Source organism: Toxorhynchites rutilus, chromosome 1 (genome assembly GCF_029784135.1).
Source record: "Toxorhynchites rutilus septentrionalis strain SRP chromosome 1, ASM2978413v1, whole genome shotgun sequence".
Classification (NCBI taxonomy): domain Eukaryota; kingdom Metazoa; phylum Arthropoda; class Insecta; order Diptera; family Culicidae; genus Toxorhynchites; species Toxorhynchites rutilus.
This window is the reverse complement of record NC_073744.1, coordinates 178322221-178342724: the sequence shown is the minus strand read 5'-3', so window position 1 is coordinate 178342724 and position 20504 is coordinate 178322221. Positions and strand designations below refer to the sequence as shown.

Genomic DNA, 20504 nt, shown 5'->3' with positions numbered 1-20504 from the left:
ACAAATTCCGGGAAGGCCTATAACGAATTTCATGCCAACTCGACTGGCCGTTGCCAGCACCATCTTAGATATCAGTGAAACGTTGTGGGTGTAAACACATGTACTTTTAAGCAACTTTGCATACTTGAAATATTCCGAAAACAATTAGGCTACTTTTTGAAAAGGGCAAAAAAATCGTTTTCATAAAAAATCATAAAATATATTTTTTTGAATAATTTTTTTCAATTTACACTAGAAAATTAAAATTCAATTTTCTCAAAAACGTTTTTTTTTTAATTCTCAAATAAAAAAAAAAATCATGTGAATAGCCCATACAATTATCAACAAGTCTTCCATACATCGAAACATAGGCACTTTTACAAGGAAAAAGCTCCTCTAACAACAAATTTTACAGGTGTGTTTGAAAAAATACAACAAATCATAGTTTCGTTAAAAGTCAAGATAGCAATATAATGCGTTCGACAAAGCCTTAGTTCCTTTTAAAACATGAACTTTCGTCGAAGACGACAATGTTCTATCTTTTATAATTTCTCGAGTATAAGGCATTTTTGTATGAAGCCTCCCGAAAAAAATATGTTTTACTCGTAAAATTATTGTGTGTGAATTCTCGCGTTTGACATGTTTTTGACTTGTTTCTCAATAGGGAAAAATAGCAGAGTATGTAAATCTTGATAATTTACACATAAAAATGTTACAAATTAAACATTAATAGTAATTTTTAATGAAAAAAATGAGAAAGTTGTTGTCAGAAAAACTTTTTCCCTGTAAAAGTGCCCATTTTCCGATGATAGATGACTTGTTGGAAATTGTATGGGTTATTCATATCTATTTTTTCCGAATTTTCTTTAAAAACATGTTTTCAAAAAAAAATTAATTTTAATTTTTTTTTTCAAAAATTTGTTTGATTTTTTGTTTTAAGGAAAACATTAATAATTTCCTACATTTCATATTTTGACTAAAATTTTGTAGGTCTGATAGATTTAGTGTGATTTTTTTTTAAATTTCTTAAAGTTTTTTTCAACTTTTTTTACGAACAAATCTTAAAAATCTTAATGAGATCTATAAAATGTTGGTTGAGGAAAGGTAATTATTTAGGTTTTCATTAAAACATATCAAACAAATTTTAGAAAAACAATTTCAATGAAAAAAAAAACATGTTCAAAAATGAAATTAGTTTTTCTCGAAAACATTAGTTTTTAAAATTAATAAAAATAAATATAAATAGCCCTTACAATTTCCAACAAGTAAAACAAAGAAAAAAAATCGAAAAATGGAGGTCCAAAAAAGAGTTCTTTCAAGAAAAAAAAGCAAATAAGGGTTCCCGAAAAAAGGGTACTCTTAAAAAATTGTTCTCTCAGTAGAAGAAAAAGGGTTCTCTAAAAAAATGTTCTCTCAGCAGAAGAAAAAAGGGTTCTCTAAAAAAACGTTCTCTCAGCAGAAGAAAAAAGAAGCTCTCTCAAAAAAAGAAAAGAAAAATATCTCAAAAACGAAAAAATGCCTTCGAAAGACAAAAAATCTCTCAAGAGAAAGAAAAAAAAATTCGCAAAAGAAAAAGAGATTCCTCCAAACCAAGAAAAAAAAATTCTGAAAAAGGAAAAAGAATCCTCTCTAATGGCGGGTTTACATTAGGGAGATCTATAGCTATAGATGTATTATTCACGTGAAAATAAGTGTAAACGGGTAAGAATAAATATGATACACTTATTCGAGGTATATATAACTTGAATTAATTCAGCATATGTAAACGCTTGTGAATTTCTCACTGGTGAGAAATCACTAAAGTTGGATGCAGTTCTACTTCAGGTGAATAAATTCAACGAAAATATGAATATATTCATTATAGAAGTTCACGCTAGTGTAAACGGATTTCAATAAATCTCATCATATTTCTTCACATGAATATATCACTAGTCTAAACCCATCCTAAAAAGAAGAGTTGCCACGAAATAAGAAAAACGTATCACCTCAATTAAGTATGAAAAGAGGTCTCTCAAAAAATAGAAGATATCCACCAAAAAAAAAGATTATAGTGGTCTCAAATTTAAGAGTAATTGGAAACTGAAAGAAGGAAAAACATCGAAGCACATCGGAAGATGGGCACTTTTACAAGGAAAAAGTTTTTCTGACAACAACTTTCTCATAAATGACTATTAATGTGTAATTCGAAACATTTTTATGTGTGAATTATCAAGATTTACATGCCTTTTTATTATTGTCGTTGAAGATTTGCTTTGATGATTTTAATGAAAATCTAGAACCTAGATTACCTGTTTCATAGCATATTCCTTCGCCTCCTAACCAATGGCTTCAAAACAATCGAGAAAGGCACTTATCGACTAAAATGTGCGCGAAGCGCGAATGGTTCAAGTATATTCTACAACAACCGATTCGCTTCCTCTTGGGTTCGGCACGCGCTCACGTACCATAAGAGTGCGGTTCGGTTCCCGCCACTATCACCACGTCACGAATCAGGGCATCACCACATCTTGCGAGCAAAACAACTTCCAACCTATGGAAGCGGCAAGAGTAGCAGCAGCCCCTTCGTTTAAACCAAGAAAGAAAACCCTTAAGGACCCATAGAAACATTTACAAAATGATTAAATACTGCGGACACCGATGAGTGAGCAGCACCATCGTGAGGGACAACAGTAAGTGCAGCTGTAGCGTCGGCAGGGCCAACGGAATGGTCGACGCTAGTGACGCAATTAAACTTTTGCCCTTCGCAGCCTTAGTGCTCTTGAGGTGACGGAGATCTTCTTCGTCGTTGTTGCTACCGCTTTTCTGTCCTACCACTGCCTGTTCCCGATCCCACTCTACCCGTTCGATATCCTCTATTAGCTGGCCGTAGCTAGTGGATTGCGGACAGCCAGCCCTACTCCTTCTATTGAGCAAATTTTTGTGCAACTTTGTCAGTTTCAACCTTTGCAGGCTATCCTGTTGATGTGCTTCTTCCTCCCGATTGCCGTTGCCTGAATCCGAATCAGAATCGTAAACCTGTGCGTTGTCTGGATTGGCAGCCGCTACCAACGTGGGCCTGCGACCCCTGTGGATTGCACCACTGTTGCGCAGATTGCCAAAGCCGAACTCAGCAGGGGTTAGTTTTTTCAAAGGATTGTTAGTAGGGGTTGTAGTGGAGCTTAACGAGTAGGGTACTGACATTAATTCCTGCAGCTTGGCGGATTTCTCGGATTCCTCCTGTCGTAGCTTCTCGTAGTCGGCGGTCATCTGCTGGTGGGCAAGCGAAAGCTTCTGGTTGGTGCTGAAAAGGACAAAAAACGAATTTGCAATAAATCAATCAAATACTCAATCCGGAACATCTAGTACAAAAATACTAACTCCTTCAGTTCGTTGATGAATTCCTGTTTCTCGCAAATTTCATCACGCAATGCCGATACCTGCTTGGTGTGGGCATCACGCAGTTGATCCATCTGGTTCTCGAACGCAGCCTTGAGCTGATCAGCCTTCTGTTTCTCCTCCGCGTTGACGGCGTTGACCTGTTCGGCCGCCTTCAACTTGGCGCACTCTTCCCGAAGCGCATCCACGTTCTCCTCCAGTGTGCGTTTCTTGTTCTCCGCCTCGCGCATCGATTCCTGCAGGGACTTCATGCGAGCCTCATGCTGCGAGATCAGTAACCTGCACTCACTGAGATCTTTCTCATTCTCGGCTACCTTCTTGTTGGTCTCTTGCTGCAAAACTTCCAAGTTACCACACCGCTGGGACACATTCTTCGCCTCCGACTTCATTTTGCTGATGTACAATCGAGCAACGGTGAACTCTTCCTCGAGTTTGCCAGCGGATGCTTCTACGTTCAGTTTCATCTCGTTCTGATCGGCGGCCAGGGCTTGACCAACTTCCGAGAGATCTCGCAGCAAGTTGCTCAACATCTCGTTGATGCGTTTCTTCTGGTGTGCCGACATGTCCTTTAGCTGCTGAAGCTCCGATTGGGCACTGTTTAGCGAGGCTTGTTTCTGCAGGAGTTCATCATTCACGGAGTCAATTTCCTTGTTCTTGGATTCGATCTCCTGTGACTTCTGGTCATAGTTAACGGCTAGCTCTTCAAGCGCTTGAAGAACCTCCTTAACCTCTTCCTTCGCGCTCTCATTCTCCTGCTGGATGCGGGTCATCTCCGACTGGAGATTCTCGTAGTCTCGCCGCGTGTTGGCAATCAGTTCCTCCTGGTCCATGATCTGATCCTTCAGTTTCTCCACATACTGTGACTGCTGGTTGATCTCCTCGTCCTTGTCATCCAGCTGCTGGTACAGCCGCTCACGCTCCTGCTCCAGTGCTGCCCGCTCGTCGGCATTGATCGACCCGACCAGAGCCAGCCCACTGGGGGTGGCCGGTACCGGCAGATCGGCGGCCTTCTCGATCAGCACCTCCACGTTCGGTGTACTAGCCTCCATCACCTCCTGCAGATCAAGCTGCTCCTCGAGATTGACCGTCTCGCCGGCACGCCATCTCGCCAGCTCCTCCTCCAGCTTCTCGACCTTGCCCTTGAGGCGACCATTCTTTTCCTTCTCCCGCTCGTACCGTCGCTTCCACTCCTCGGCAGTCAGCTCCTCGTTCACGCAGACCACGTTCTTCACCGTCTTAGCTCTGTGTGGTGGGGGCGAGAAAAAAAAAGGGAAAATGATTAATGTTATACTTGCTTTCATATACATTGCGATTTTTTTTTCAAGGGTTTATGTACTCGTTTAATGTGCTACTGAAGTCGCTGAAGGTCATTTTTGGGGAGGAAATAGTAAATGCAATAAACCTGCGGACAATATTTAGGTTGGGCTTCGCTTTGATATAAAAAGCAAAGCAACGGAAACTGTAGAGTAATTCCAAATGAAATCGTCTTAAAAATGTCGATCTCAAAAACATGTATTTTTTATTCGAATGAAAGTTTGTATTCCGTTTGGGTTGGAGGAAATGCGAGTTTTCCACAGTAATTGGGATTTTCTATACTCAAGTGTAACTTTTTAAAAGAGCGTATCGATTTTATCGTTATCGATTTAGAAATCTTTTTTATATCTCAAAAACTCGTACCGAAATAGTGTCTTAGAAAGAATTATAGGGTATTGATGTTAAAATGTGAAAAATATACACTGAGAAAAAAAATTCACTCTTTTTTTTATTTACAGAAAAAAACAGGAAGTGGGTTATATCTATGGTATAACCGCAAGATCATTTGTTTGAAGTTGAATCTGAATTCATTCTGAATGAATGAATATTTGGGGGACTTCGAAAACGAGAGCGTTACGTTGGAGGCACAAGGTTTTATGCATCCAATATTGGATACGGAAATATCCTACTGATGGGGAAGAATAATATTCAGAAGCTGTTAATTGCGATTGATTGAAAAATCACAAAACCAAATGTATTTGGTCACAGTGTTACATGGATAGAAAACATTCAAATAAACTCTTTCACATGAATGTATTTTTAAATTCCCAGAGGAACTGGCAGATTATTTTCCGGATCTTTCTCGATGCTGAATGGCATCCAAACGGAAAGAATTCCGCGCGTGTATGTGTGTGTGTGTGTGTGTGTAGCGGCTGCTTCGAGATCTTCCCGGGGAACCGTTTGTGGCATCACTCTCCTCCTGATGGATTCCCTTCTGGCCTAAGGTGCACAAACAGGCTCTTGGTGACACCGTTCATCCGCGCTTTCATGATAAATAAAGAGCTTCACCGCAACAGCGACAACATGCTCCAATCGCTGTTCAATTTGAACTGAGTGGATTTCCGAGCGGCGCTCGCTTATATACCGATTGGTGATTTCAATAGCCTGTTTTGAAAGCAATTTTAAGACTATTGAAACAAGTTTTTGGATCAGAAAGTAACAAGTATAAAACGCGTAGACATTTTATCTTTCGAATGAAGTGTTTATCATACCATGTCGTTCAGTTGTTTAGGAGCTATTAACGCTCAAAATCTCGGTCTCCGGCGTAACGCTTTCGTTTTCGAAACTTTGATTTTACACCCCGGTATAGAAATGAAAGACGTAGTCCTACGTCAAAACAAAAAAAGATTGCAATTTAAAGGATGTTTTTTGTAAATAAAAAAATAGTATCATTTTTTTCTCAGTGTATATTTTTTTACGTTTTAACATCAATACTCTATAACTTTTCCAAGACACTATTTCGGTACGACTCATAGTTTTTGAGATATAAATTATCAAAGATTTCTCTTGCTAAAATCGATACGCCCTGTTCAAAAGTTACACTTGAGTCAAAAAATTCCCAATTGCTGTGGAAAATTCATATTTCCTCCAACCCAAGCGGAATACAAACTTTCATTCGAATAAAAAATACTCATGTTTTGTCATTTGTCGATTTCATTTGGAATTGCCCTGTAGTAAAGGATACAGAGACATAAATGTCTATCCTTTTTGGAACTGTTCGATCATGATTGACTGTTTCATCGGTCACCAAAGCATTAGTACATAACAAAACTAACGTGTCAAGTTTTGGGACTAAAACTGTATCAAACTATTTTTAGTCCAGTCCAGGAATAATAAAGAAGTAACCCAACCTCCTGAAAAATCCGAAATTTTTGTAAATTTGTATATTCATTTACTTTGCATATAGATTTCTTAGACCTATAAAATTCGAGAGCAGTGAACTGCATGCACTTTTGGACGGAAATGATATTCAGAACCAATAACAACTTGCATCTCCATGCGTTTGAAAGCCATGCAAAAAGTCCAGAAGATCGGCAAATGCGCTGAACTAAACGCAGCTGAAAAATAAAAATATCATATGTGAAATGCTGCTTCCTAGGTACAAAAGGAAGCCAGTTCTCCATCAAATTGTGACTGACGATGAAAAGTGAATTTATTTCGAGAATCCGAAGCGTCGAAGACCTTCGGTAAGACTAGGGGAACCATCAGCTTCGGTTGCACGGCAAATCGTTATGGACAAAAGACAATGATCTGTGTTTCAATCAAATTAGATCAATTTTAATCGAGATTTGGGTTCAAAACGCCCATATTTAAAAAATACAACATGATAATGCGCTGTTAAACAGTTCAAGAAAATAATTCAGTTATTTGGTTGAAAAGTTCTTTCGCATGCGGCTTTACTCATCAAACATGGCTCCTTCAGATTGCCATTTATTTGCATCGGAAGAGAAAGGAGCGGAATATGAAGAAAAAGTCTTTGGCCATGGATCTCTTCGTCGAAGAACTATGCATAGTCAGCTGAATCCTTGATCTGGATGTAGACGAGCGGGCAGACGAATTGGTGAGGGTATGAGACACAACGATGCCGAGAAAATTAGATCCAATAAACAAACGACACCCAGCATCCTTAGTTGTCTCTGAGGCAAAAAACGAATCCAGAGGGTACGAACCGGAGCAGAAAATGTGGCGCTGAGCGCTGTTTCGAGTAACCAGGACCACCTTGAAACGGGAGATACGAATAAGCAAATTGAACTGCTGCATCGAAATATGTCCGCAAAAGGTCAAGATGGAAAGAGTCTTCCCACTTATCGACGAACCCATTGTGGTTGCGAAGAGGTAATGATAGGTAAAAAAGCACTCGGTCCTAATGGAAACCCTAATGCAGAGGCGATGCGCGATCCATCGAGTTCGTTCAGCAAAAAACATTGCACCTCAAATGTCATTTTTACGCAAGGCGGTGCATTAGTAGTAGTGATCGTTTCATACATAGCTGACTGGGTTTGCCCTGCCGCACTTGAAGATGCAGAAAAATGTTTGAATGACGGCGGGTTCATTACTGCTTATTGCGTAGTGTTGTGTTGCGTTGCGCGCGGGTTGTGTGGTTTAGTCAAGGGTAGCCATGAGATTATATACTTCACGGTGAAGAAGTTTCACCCACATTTTAATTGCTTCTCAAGTGCCTATTTGGAGTGTGAATGTTTCAGAGGCGACGTGGACCAAGTAAGATCTGTTCATTCAACAATGTTGTGTGTGTTTGTGTTTTCTATCGTTTACATCGGTTTCGTTCAGCAGAAAACTTCTAAAAGTTTTCTAAAATATCATTTTTACACAAGTCAGCGCATTAGTAGTAGTGATCACTTCATACATAGCTAACTGCGTTTGCCCTGTCGCACTAGAAGGTTCAGAGAAGTGTTTGAATGAAGACGAGTTCAGATGAAAGGTTTGAACCCGGAAGTCATTACTGCTTATTTCGTAGTTCTGTGTTGTGTTGCGTGCGGGTTGTGTGGTGTAGTCATGGATTGCTCTCAGCTTACATTCTTCACGATGGAGGAGTTTCACCCAAACAGTGAAGAAAATAAAGATATTCGGGATAATATGGAAATTACAGACGGACGAGACGCCACTAGAAAGTTTATAAAATTTCAGAAAATTAGGAGAAATTACACTTTACCGACCGGCCGTCGATTATTCGACTTTTGCTCCACAGCGCTTACCGACCGGTTGTCGATTAATCGACTTTCGATCTTTCTGTTAGATTTTTTTAGGTTAGACTGACAAGTAGCAAGCAGCAAGCATTTCGTATTCTAAGAATATAATTTTGGAACCTTTCGAAGGCAGCTCTGACGCAAGAATTATGCCAAGTTCCTCTGAAAGCGTAATAGATATTGTGAATTTATTCATTGGAAGTGACCAATGAATACGGCTGAATGGACGGTGAAAAGGGCATAGTATGTTCGAACCGCTACCGGTCGGTAAAGTGTCAGCTAAAATTAATTAAATCAGCAAAAATAGGTGTGAATTTGAGCAAAACTTTCTAGTTAGAGCTGACAATGAAGGACTGCTTCATAATTCATTTCTGTATCCTCTTGACGTTAAGCTATTCGGAGACAGATCATCAACCCGGAGCGACCTCAGCATCAACATTTTTAACCCCAGCTTAACCCAACCCCCAATCGCTCACCTTCGTCCGAAATCGAGCGTCGATTTGGTCTCCGCCTCGTTGAAGCTGGCCGGCGAGCAGCAGATTACGATCGTTGTGCGTGCGTTACCACCGAGCGATTCCTGCAGGATACGCGTCAGTTTCGAATCACGGTACGGGATGTGGGTCTTGTTGCCGTCGGCCAGCGCCGAGATCACATTACCCAGTGCGGACAGCGATTTGTTGATGTTTTTCGCCTCGTCCAGCACCGTTCCCTCGGCGCCCGTCTTCGATACCTTCTCCGAACCGGCCAGATCCACCAGGTACAGCTTGCCGGATAGTTTCTTCTGGTTTTCGAGATTCTCCTGCTTAACATTAATGAGAAAGACCGAATGCGACCGAGACGAGTGTTCGTTCATGTTGGTCACCGCTATGTGTCGGTTCGATTTGCCCTCCTCGATCACCTCGAACACATCCTCCGGACTGGACACGAACCGTTCCGTCGCACCCTTCACGTACGGCACCCGGTTTTTGTCCTCGTGCACGCTCAGATTCACCTTGGTCACGTCCAGCAGGTCCCGAATTTTGTCCATGTAGATTTCGTAGTAGGAAACCTTGATGTGGAACTCCAGGTTCACCTCCATGCTGTAGATGTGGTTGAAGATATCGTTAACGATACGTGGAATGATGCCCTGCTTGCCCGGATCCCCGATGACGCCCTCCATCGTGTGCGTCTTACCGGACGAGGTCTGACCGTAGGCAAAAATCGTCCCGTTGTAACCGGCCAGCACGTCCGATACGATCGATTTCGCAGCCTCATTGTAAACCTTCTCCTGTGTGGCGTTCGGTTTGAAGACTTTGTCGAATAGGTACACTTTGCCCTACGTTTTTTGTTGTTGTTTGTTGTTTCGGATGGTTTTGGGTGGGAAGAGAATAAAGAAAAAAAAATGTATTAATATTAGAGGATCGCAAGCGGACGCAAGGGTCACGCTGTGTGTGTGTTCATGTGTCGGACAGTTGACCGAGGGACTTGGGGAAATACGGTGTTTTTCTTTGTGAATTTCAGGTTGAAATTATTTTATTTTTTAACGCACTGCCGGGCAACCAGAAACCTCGGTCCAAGGTGCAATAACTTTGGGGCAGTGGAGCATAACGACGAGTGTAATCATATATTTCTCTGTCAGTTGTTTTTTTCTTTCATTTCCTCGCTTAATTAATATATGTGCGCACTTCCAGTGCGGCTCACTATCTTCTACCGACTCTATGCGATATATATGAAGTTAACATTTCGAAAGCTTTAACGAACCAAACAGAAAAAAAACCTTAGTCTTCTTGTGTGTGAGTTCCCCCTCACCACACTGGTCGCGACGGTGCGCTCTTGGGAGGTTTATTAGTATACAATTGCTAATTTTCGAATATGCGCCCTGTTGAAATCCAGGTAAAAGGTGGCACCAAAAGACAAATGCTTGCGGTCGTATAGTTGCAAAAATTTGCTTCTAGTTGATAAAGTTATTTATTCCGTTCCTTTGAGCAAGTTGAGGGTTTTTGTGAGCCCTTAATATCGGTTTATGAATGCGTAGGCTGACCAAACGTACCGTTTTTAACGGGACAGTACCGTCTTTTCGACCATTTTTAATTGTCCCGTCTTTTTATTAATCTGTAACGTATTTTGAGTATAAAGAGAAAAAATTGCGTCTTGTTGTACTTCGCAAATCATTCGAAAACCCGTGCCGCAAACTATGGTTGCTTCCTACCTAATATCGGATAGTGTTCTTTCAGACATTAATCTGCTTTGTTGGAAGGAGCAATGTTACTGAAGTTGTTATTTTTGATCATTTTATTAGAATTCTTCAACGTGAAATATTCCGATATTGCGTTGGAACACATTGAATAATGGAAGGCTAGTCTAGAAGAAACAAAATAGAATGTACGGATTGTATTAAAGTTCACTCCTAAATGGTCTGATGTTCAAAGTAGCATTAGTAAATAAAATCCAGTTCAAATAAATGAACCTATTTTGTGTGATAGGTGGACAATAATTGAAGAAGTAATAATTTATGAGATAAAAATGTGTAACATAGAATTCGTGCCAGTTGCAAATCGGAAAGTGTACATATATACAGAGATGAGAAACGAATTTTCTAGAATGTCGCTCCGATACTTTCCATTTTTTTTTTAATTTGCGTATGGTGGCTGGAACCAAAATCATTAGATTCATTTTCAGATGATCAATTTTATTTACGACTGACCACTTTATCTCCAAGCAAAAAAAAACGTTCGATTTTTCACCTTTTTTTTCTAATGATGAAAAGTGTACTTTTTTGAATTTTTAGAGTAAAAGCCGTTTGTTATCTTGAAGAACAATGAGTTGAATTATAATATTCTTCGAGAAACGAGAATTAAATCGGTATGTGGGCGCTGGAGATGGGCATATTCCTTAGGGTGACCACTATGTCCCCAATTTTTTAGAAAAAGAAAGTCAATTATATTCGATACACCCTTTTAAAAATGAGTCGTGATTAAAATTGATCATTTAATAATAAAAATTGCCAATTTGAACAGTTGCAACAAGTTTTAAAAATATAGAAGGGTGGTATCCAAGACTCGACCACATTGTTTAGGTAGGACTACAAAATTATTGCCGATGAGGACAAGCGTTGCGGAACACACTTTCATCTTCAGATTTCACCGAATAACACAGCTCCAGTTTGAAGTACGCTCCACTTTCAGCCACCTTTAACCCGGAAACAATTCTCTGCGTTTTTAATTTTTCGTGTGACAATAACTTGTTCTGTCTGAAGCTTCGAAAATTTCTTCCAAATTCGAGAAGTTAAAAGTGTTGCCTACTGTAGTTAGAGCATCTTCTACTGCTTCCTTTCAGTTTAGCATGAAATCCTTTTGGAGTGCAAAGCACTATCGAAAGCACTTAGATCCCTCTCGACGGAATTCCCAATAAAACAAACGCGACAGCAGGTTGCACTTTGACCCTTTTTAACCCGGAAACAATACTCGGAAATTCGAAATTGAATGATCGAGCAGAAAAAGTCACAAGTCCTCTGAATTCACAAAAACTCTTTTTTTTGACAAAAAAAGTTTTAAAAATCAATTCACTTTACATTATGTCGAATATAACTTTAGAATATAAAGAAAATTTTCAAAAAAACTCAAATCAAACTTTAGGGGCTTCAAAAGGACCGATGAATAGTTTTGTAGAAACAGATGAAGATTATTGATTGATGATCTGTATTTACCCTCGCGAGAGCAATACGCAAGAAATTCGTTCCTTCATAGCAGGGATTCTCAAACTATTATGGGCAATAATTTCCAGAATGAAACGATAACATCGACCTCTATAGCCAAATTTCTCTAAAAATTTTATCTTCATTTTATTCACACAAAATTCAAAACCAATACATTCAAAATTCATTGCCAGTTCAAAAATGTTGCGGTTGGTTTAGTGAGTAAACTCATTTTTCATCCATAAAAAGACATAAAATTCAGTAAATATCGAGTGTAATTAATAATTATTAAAACAAATTACAGCAATAATAATTTATAGTAAAATATTAGTCACTCTTATTACAAGTTGGTTCACGTAAAACAACTTATACAGTATCTTGCAAGTTTCAAATAAGAACTTGTGTTGATTGATAGGGATCGATTTTCAGACCTCATCGACTCCTGGGAAACCGATATCGACCACACTTTGAGAAACCCTGCTTCATTGTAATGCAGCAATGTACCATTCATCGCGAACACTAAATATAGGAGCACTCTCGTCAAACGCCATGAAAGCCGACCTGGTGCTCCCATCGAACAAAATTGTACCAATGTTTGCTTTTTCTTCCATGCTTCCTATGTATCGTGAAAAATCCCTATAAAACCTCTCAACATCAGGAGTACTTCCAATTTTCGTTAATTCAAAACCTTCGAGGATTAGAGAATCACAATGTATACATCAAACAAATTTTAGAATATTTCCGAAAGTCGTAGTTCTCTATAACAAAATGGTACAGGTTCGCGTCAAAATCGTCTCTATGGCATGGAATTGATCTATATTTTGTGTCTACCTTGTAAAACCGCTCCTGTTAAGAGTATTTTTTTCTGCCATGAACAATACGTGGACAACGGAAAAGTCACGACTCAATGTTGAAACCATGAAAGTTATGATAACTGTCAAACTTCCAAAAATCATAATATCCTTTACAACGTCACTTCATTGACTAAATATTCCTTCGTTGAGTTTCTAAGAATGTTTGATTATTTTGCTTTATACTATTGTTTTATTCTCTGTTTACTCTATACTCTGTTTTATTCACTCAATATTTTTTTCGAAAGATATCAAAAGATTCTTTTGGCTTACGTATTCCGTTTTTATTTCTCAATTATTTGGTCAGTCTATGAATGCGACATCATTCAACATCCAAAACATCACACAACTTTCACAAAGTTCTTACTTTGAAGGTCTCTCCATCAGTGGCACGGTTATTTGTGCTTTGGCCATTCATCCATCAGCTGCTGCTGCCCGCCATTCTACCCGGATTCAATTTAATTTCCCGAAGAGTCATCGCTCATTCGTGCGTGCAATCATCGATAAAATTAAATTAAACATGCTTCACAGCCGCCGCGTTAAGCCAAGCCGGACGATTGTCGGATAATTAACGCACGCATTTTTAGGTATTAAGTAAGAAACTTCGCGGATGGGAGAAGGGTAGCAGAAGCTCACATTACTTCGCGCAGAGTTTCCTGTGAAAGTGTGTGATGAATTGGCAAGAACGCTACCACAGCAGCAGCTGTGTGACACAGTTTGGCAAACGTTTATCAGCTATATTCGCGGTATCATGACGCGGTACAGACCATGACCTCATCTCGTCATCACCATCCCCCGGTTTCGTATGTATGTATCTCTCAGTCGCTCGCTCAGACTATGAGTCTATGGGCAATGGTTTGAAACCGTTCGTACTAATTATAACAATGGATGTGGAAACTGCACCCATGTTTGAGTTATTGGGCACGATTTTTGACGTAGGACTACGTCTTTCATTTCTACACCGGGGTGTAAAATCAAAGTTTCGAAAACGAAAGCGTTACGCCGGAGACCGAGATTTTGAACGTTAATAGCTCCTAAACAGCTGAACGAAATGGTATGATAAACACTTCATTCGAAAGATAAAATGTCTACGCGTTATATACTTGTTACTTTTTGGTTCAAAAACTTGTTTCAATAACCTTGAAATTGCTTTCAAAACGGTCTATTGAAATCAACAATCGGTATATAAGCAAGCGCCGCTCGGAAATCCACTCAGTTATAATTGAACAGCGATTGAGGTACCATCGCAGGAATGAATGGATGTTTCCCTAACACAGACTTCTAAACCATGGAGCCTGGGGAAATCGGCATTGCAAAATGGATACAATCAGTGGGTACTTTTGTACTCGTTTTCGTTTTTGCAAATCGGAATGTTTTCCTAACACAGACTTCAAAACCATGGAGCCAAGGAAAATCGGCATTTCAAAATAGATAAAAGCAGCGGGTATTTTTGTACTCGTTTGCGTTTTTTCAAATCGGAATGTTTCCTTAACACAGACTTCAAAACCACGAAACCTGGGGAAATTGGCATTGCAAATGAGATGCAAGCTGCAAGTATATAAACACAGTTTTCCCAACACAGATTCAGAAACCAAAAAGTTGGGAAAATCGGCATTCCATATCTCGGCAGTGCTTTTTATACCTCCATGCATTTTTACACTCCGGAATGCGTTTTGCTAACACGGTCTACAAAAGCGGGTAGAAATACAACGCTTTGGCTCGGTTATTCAGGACTGCATGCCTCTTTATGTCGCCAGCTCACTGAACTTCTTCGCATACCGTTAGATGATTAGGCAAAATGTTGATAACTTTTTGCGGCGATAACCACTACTATAATGCATGAATTGACCTAAATAGGGATTTGTTGCAATTGAATTCGTAAATTGTTTCATTCATTCACTAGTTTAATCAATAATTTGATCAATAGATTAATCAATAATTTACCCAATGAGGAACATTCGAAGTGCGATTATTGCTAATTGAAAAAACACAAATGATTACCAACGGCAGTCCCACGCCAACCTTGCGGTTATATCATAGGTATAACCCATTCACCGTTTTTCTTCTGTCCAAAAGTGCTGAATGACGGAAAACTCGCGGAGCAACAATACCCAGTGTAAGTATATATATACAAACAAACAAATTGCGGCAAAATCGATATCCTCACTCTCTCTCTCTCCGCACGATACGGAGTGTATCCCTGCGCGCCTTTGCACATGCTCAACGCTTGGGGAGAAAATTCTGGTCGTTGTTTTTGTTTATATCAGCGCATTCTAGGCGGCCCTTGTCACTACCACCACCACCGGCTACTCTTCCTATCGTTCGTCCTTCGAAAAGGGACATGCTGGCGCCTACAAAAAATGTCTGTGTCTGAACGGAACAAGCCGATGGAGGTGATTATTTTTTCCCCATATGTGTGGCGCCAACTTCCATGTGGTTATTCAACGTGAAAACTTGTTTGTTTCATGTTTCATATGATTTTATATTTGTTTCATATTGTTATTTCGTAATGAAGCTTTCGAAACAGTCCACATGCTTCGGTGGGGTCGAGTATGTTACGGACCTGTGGCCTCGAAGAAGAGCTATGATAGAAATCGGAATGCTGCTGACGCAGCAATCAATGTGTTTGTTTGGAATTGATAGTGTAATTATTTTGATTGAAGCACATTTCATTCAGTGTAAATTCTGAGTTTCTGCTACAACGAAACTCGATTTCAATATATATAAAAACAAAGTTGACAGCGGATAGCAAAAAAAATGATGTTTCAGTTACAACCTGTCGTTCAAGTCAAAAACTGTTTCATAAGTAGTTAGAGATTAAAGAATCCGACCTGCAAGAACCCTTACAATATATTTTGAACAATTTTTCAACCTGGGCTATTGGGCTAGGGATCGAATTCTCCACGGAGAAAACGGAGATGGTGGTTATTCCTAGGAAGCATAGCCCAGCAAAACAAATGTTTCAACTTTTGGGTAAACCGATCACTCATGCTATGTCATTCAAGTATCTTGGGGTCTGGTTCGACTCCATAATCTACTTGGGGGCCCATATTAGGTATATGAGTAAAAAATGTCAACAAAGAATAAACTTTCTCCGTACAATTACCGGCACATGGTGGGGAGCCCACCCCGAAGATCTTATAATGTTGTATCGAACAACTATTCTCTCAGTGATGGAGTATGGCAGTTTCTGTTTTCAATCAGCTGCCAAAACACACCTCATTAAACTCGAGCGAATTCAGTATCTTTGTCTCCGTATTGCGTTGGGATGTATGCCCTCAACGCATACCATGAGTCTCGAGGTTTTGGCAGGCGTACTCCCACTAAAAGATCGCTTCAATTTACTATCTTTTCGGCTCCTCATCCGGTGTAAGGTTATAGATCCATTGGTGATCGGAAATTTTGAGCAGTTGATCGAGCTAAATTTTCATTCTGGATTCATGAGTTCATATCATGAATTCATTTACATGCAGGTTGATCCTTCTTCGTATATTCCCAACCGTATTTGTTTTCTTGACTACATCAATTCCTCTGTACATTTTGATCTGTTCATGAAGGAGAAAATCCATGGAATTCCAGATTATCATCGATCGGGGATCGTTCCTACGATCTTCAATGCAAAGTATGGTCGTATCAATTGTGATAATATGTACTTCACTGATGGGTCCTCTATGAATGAGTCCACAGGATATGGAGTGTTCAACGAAGTTTTTAGCACCTCCCACAGTCTTCAGTATCCTTGCTCAGTGTATATTTCTGAATTGGCAGCGTTTCACTGGACACTGGACAGCGTCGCCTCACGACCTGTTGAACACTATTACATTGTAACGGATAGTCTTAGATCTGTCGAAGCTATCCGTTCAGTGAGGCCGGAAAAGCACTCGCCGTACTTCCTTGAGAGAATATGAGAAATTTTGAGTGCTTTATCTAGACGCGGTTATGTCATTATCTTTGTCTGGGTCCCTTCACATTGCTTAATTCCGGTTAATGAGAGGGCTGACTCATTAGCAAAGGTAGGTGCAATTGAAGGCGTTATTTATCAGCGCCAATTCGTCTTCAATGAATATTATTCCTTAGCCAGTAAAAATACCATCGCTAACTGGCAACAACAGTGGAACGAAGATGAATTGGGCCGGTGACTTCACTCGATTATCCCTAAGGTTAGCCTCAAATCATGGTTCAAAAGTCTGGACTTGAGTCGAGACATTCGCACCTTCTCTCGACTCATGTCCAATCACTGTTCGTTAAGGTAGGTTTAGAGTTCCCGTGAACGTGAACGCGGACAAACACTTTTTTGTTAATAATTCATCAGCCCATATATAAAACGCGAGGAAAACATCTTGAAACGATAGGAAGAAACATTTTCTAGTTAAAAAACATGTTTAAACGCAATTCATATTGATAAAAGAGGATTGATTCAATATTTCACAACGATTCTGAATTTCCACCGTGGAATCGAGATGTTGGTGAACTCACCATAGTTCACCGACTTCGGTGAACGTGAACGTGGAAACAGTGGTGAATATAGACGTCAAAATGTTTCCTCGTTCATGTTCACGTTCGAATGTCCCAAGGCATTCTGAAAATTATTTCACCGTGAACTGTAAAAGGATATGTTTAGCAATTCTCAAGTTTTCAATGAAAATTTTGATATGGATGCTATTTCATTTAATCAGATCTCTGCACGGGTTGAAAAACTTCGTTGCTTCGGGTTGATTCGTGAACAACTGTATATTTTATCCGAATTACTTTATTGAAGCTCAATGTTTATATACTTCACGTTCACTGCCGAGCTTTTAATATGAACGTGAACGTGAACGAAAACGTTCTATTCACCACGATTTTTTGAGTTGTTTGTTCGCAATATAGTTCACCGTGAAATGATCATACTATTCCACCACCTGTTCAAGTTCACGTTCACGGGAACTCTAAACCAGGCTTTAGACGCGCAACTCTTTCGTTTTAATCTTGCCGATAGCAATATCTGTGATTGTGGCCAAGGTTACCACGATATCGAACACGTTGTTAGATGATTGTGATTGTCCTTATATCCTTAAATTCCCCTTCCTATTTTCCTTCGTGAGAAATCAAACCCCTTTTTACTAACAATAGAATAAGGTGAAATTTAAATACATATTAGATATAAGATTAAGAATTAAGTGTGATGAATGTGAGAAAAGGGCCCGGATCGAATGGCGTAGAGAAAAATCTGTTTGGAGCATTCCTAGCGGAGCTACGAGGCACTTTGCAATTGCCTACTTCAACGTTGCGGTGCTAAAAGAAGTGATAAACTGATAAGAAGTAATCTTATTCGTGAGAGTTATGATGCGGTAACTGTTTACTCAGATTTTCTTCCTGTGAAACCAGCAAAGTATCCGAAAAATCGTCATATTCTCAAAAATGGCTTTTTTGAAAATTCATAACTTTTGAACTATTGGACCGATTCAGATAATCGATATATCCAATTAAGCTTGAGCTTGGGTACACTGTACAATTCGTAGTTGCTCTCCGTGATTGACCTGAACCAACCAAATTGCACAAAGAACACACAGAATGACGCTTGGGACTAGCAAATCATTCTCATTGTGCAAGTTTCGGTGATTCGAGTTTTAAATGGTCAATGACGACGCCGGCCACGCCCTTACAGTCACCAGGGGAAGGGAAGGAATGTTAGTATGATATTTGCTGCTCGAAGGCCAGAATGGTCTGATCGTGGTTCCCTAGCTATTATCATGGAAGGAATAATTATTAGTGGGAATGGTGAGGAAAAATCAGGATTCACTGCGGTAAGTGATATGATTCTAAAAACGCGAACTCTCAACTATTAGGCGAAACGAGATTTTCAGATGATGCCAAATGCTCAGTTTTTTTCGGATAAATATTACGCTTGCTAAAAAATTGGTTTTTGTTTTCGTAATTATTGATTGTATTGATTGTATTGAATCAGAGGTGTGATTTTTTTCGTTTTTATGTTATTAATTTTCAAAGTTAACCGAAGGTTAATGAAAACAAATTTTCCACTACAAAAATTCATAACACTTGAACTACCGACCGATTCAAATGATCGACCTATCCAACTGATGCCAATGATCTAAAATATTTATGATCTTTAAAAAAATATCACATTTGCGCAATATTTGTATGTTTGCCATAAAAACTACATAAAACAAATGCAATCAATAATTACGAGAACGAAACCCAAATTTTTGGGAAGCATAAAAAAGACTAAGTAATTGGCTTTAGTTTGATATATCGATCATCTGAATCGGTCCAGTAGTTCAATAGTTATAAATTTTCGAAAAAAGTCATTTTTGAGAGAAAGGCGATAAAATGGATTTTCGGACCACCCTAAAATGGAAATGGGCACCCTAATGTAGAAATAAAAAATACGGGTCTAATATTTTGCTATAAAGAACAAAACTACCACTTTTCACGAAAATCTGACAACCAGAACCAGTGGTGTCGCTCTTGACTTTCTCGACTTCATTTTCTATCGCCCGACGAATGATTGATTCTAAACAATTTGATGCGATAGCAATGAATAGAGACATTTATCATAAATGAAAAAGTCAATAAAAGATAGACAGAGTGTTATGAGAAGCGGAAGAAGTGTCACGAAAAATGACATAATGTTTTGAACGTCTAGTCAGTTAACAACCAACCGCGAAAGCTTGTTCGAATTAGCGAATGGCTTGAAGCTGCACATAGAAAGGGGTGGCTGATTCACTCCAAACACCCAATTGTCACGTGTGGGAACTAATTTAAATTAAACACAACTGCTACCTACACTTCCTTGGCACAAACGTAGGATTCCGATTGGCACGTTCTATTCGCCATTATCCACTACGAGGAACCGAAACTAGTCTGGTGTCTGGTTTGGATAGCTAAAAATTTCGGTTATGTCTGCTCGCTTGTTCTCAGAGTCTGGCAGAATTGCGGTCCGACTGTTGATAATAAATTGACCATTTTTTGCAAAAATAGAACAGTATTTACTGTACACAAGACTCAATGCATGACCAACGCTTAGTTGGACACAAATCGACAGATATACGCCACGATGATTTAATGTGGGGGAGAATGATCCATATTAGGATTGGGTGATCGTCATTAAAAATCGATCTTGACGAATTGTGATAGATTTGGATGGGAGTTTTTCCAACACAAATCAACCAACTTTGATTTGATTTGATCCGCTTAAAGCTATAAATGTTTATTTATTTAGGATAGGTTCTATAATAAAATTCATTTCCCGTTTACGTTTCGGTCTCCGCACAATGTTTTTCTCCTATCACAATCTCTATTAATTACGGCACTTAAGTATCAATGTACTAGCGTCTGCTTGAAATATAATTGATTTCAATTAAAATTCGTTTCCGAATAATTTTTCAAATCAACTAAATCACTTTCTCTCTGTTCTTTTTTTGGTTTTGTTTACATTTTGCCTGCTATTGCTTTCTCCCACACTTCCCAGATAATCCGATAGGGTTACGTTACGCACCGTCACAGACATGTTCGAGGGGTAATACTAAAGAATCGATCTTTGGAAAATCAAAAGTCTTTTCTGCAATTTATCTACTTATTCTATACTGTATTTTTGTCTATTCTTGA

The 20504-nt window shown here is 39.2% G+C and overlaps 1 protein-coding gene across 3 annotated transcripts in view; it reads right to left on the bottom strand.

Moving 5' to 3' along the window:
- LOC129767374 (kinesin heavy chain) overlaps positions 1–20504 on the bottom strand; it is a 49036-nt gene that overhangs the window by 15522 nt on the left and 13010 nt on the right. For all 3 annotated transcript variants that reach the window (XM_055768214.1, XM_055768192.1, XM_055768203.1), the window contains 3 exons: positions 8849–9687; positions 3337–4596; positions 3158–3259 (listed from right to left, as the gene is read on the bottom strand). In XM_055768214.1, coding sequence (XP_055624189.1) covers positions 3158–3259; positions 3337–4596; positions 8849–9687 — 2201 coding nt within the window. The remainder of the gene's footprint in view (positions 1–3157; positions 3260–3336; positions 4597–8848; positions 9688–20504) is intronic.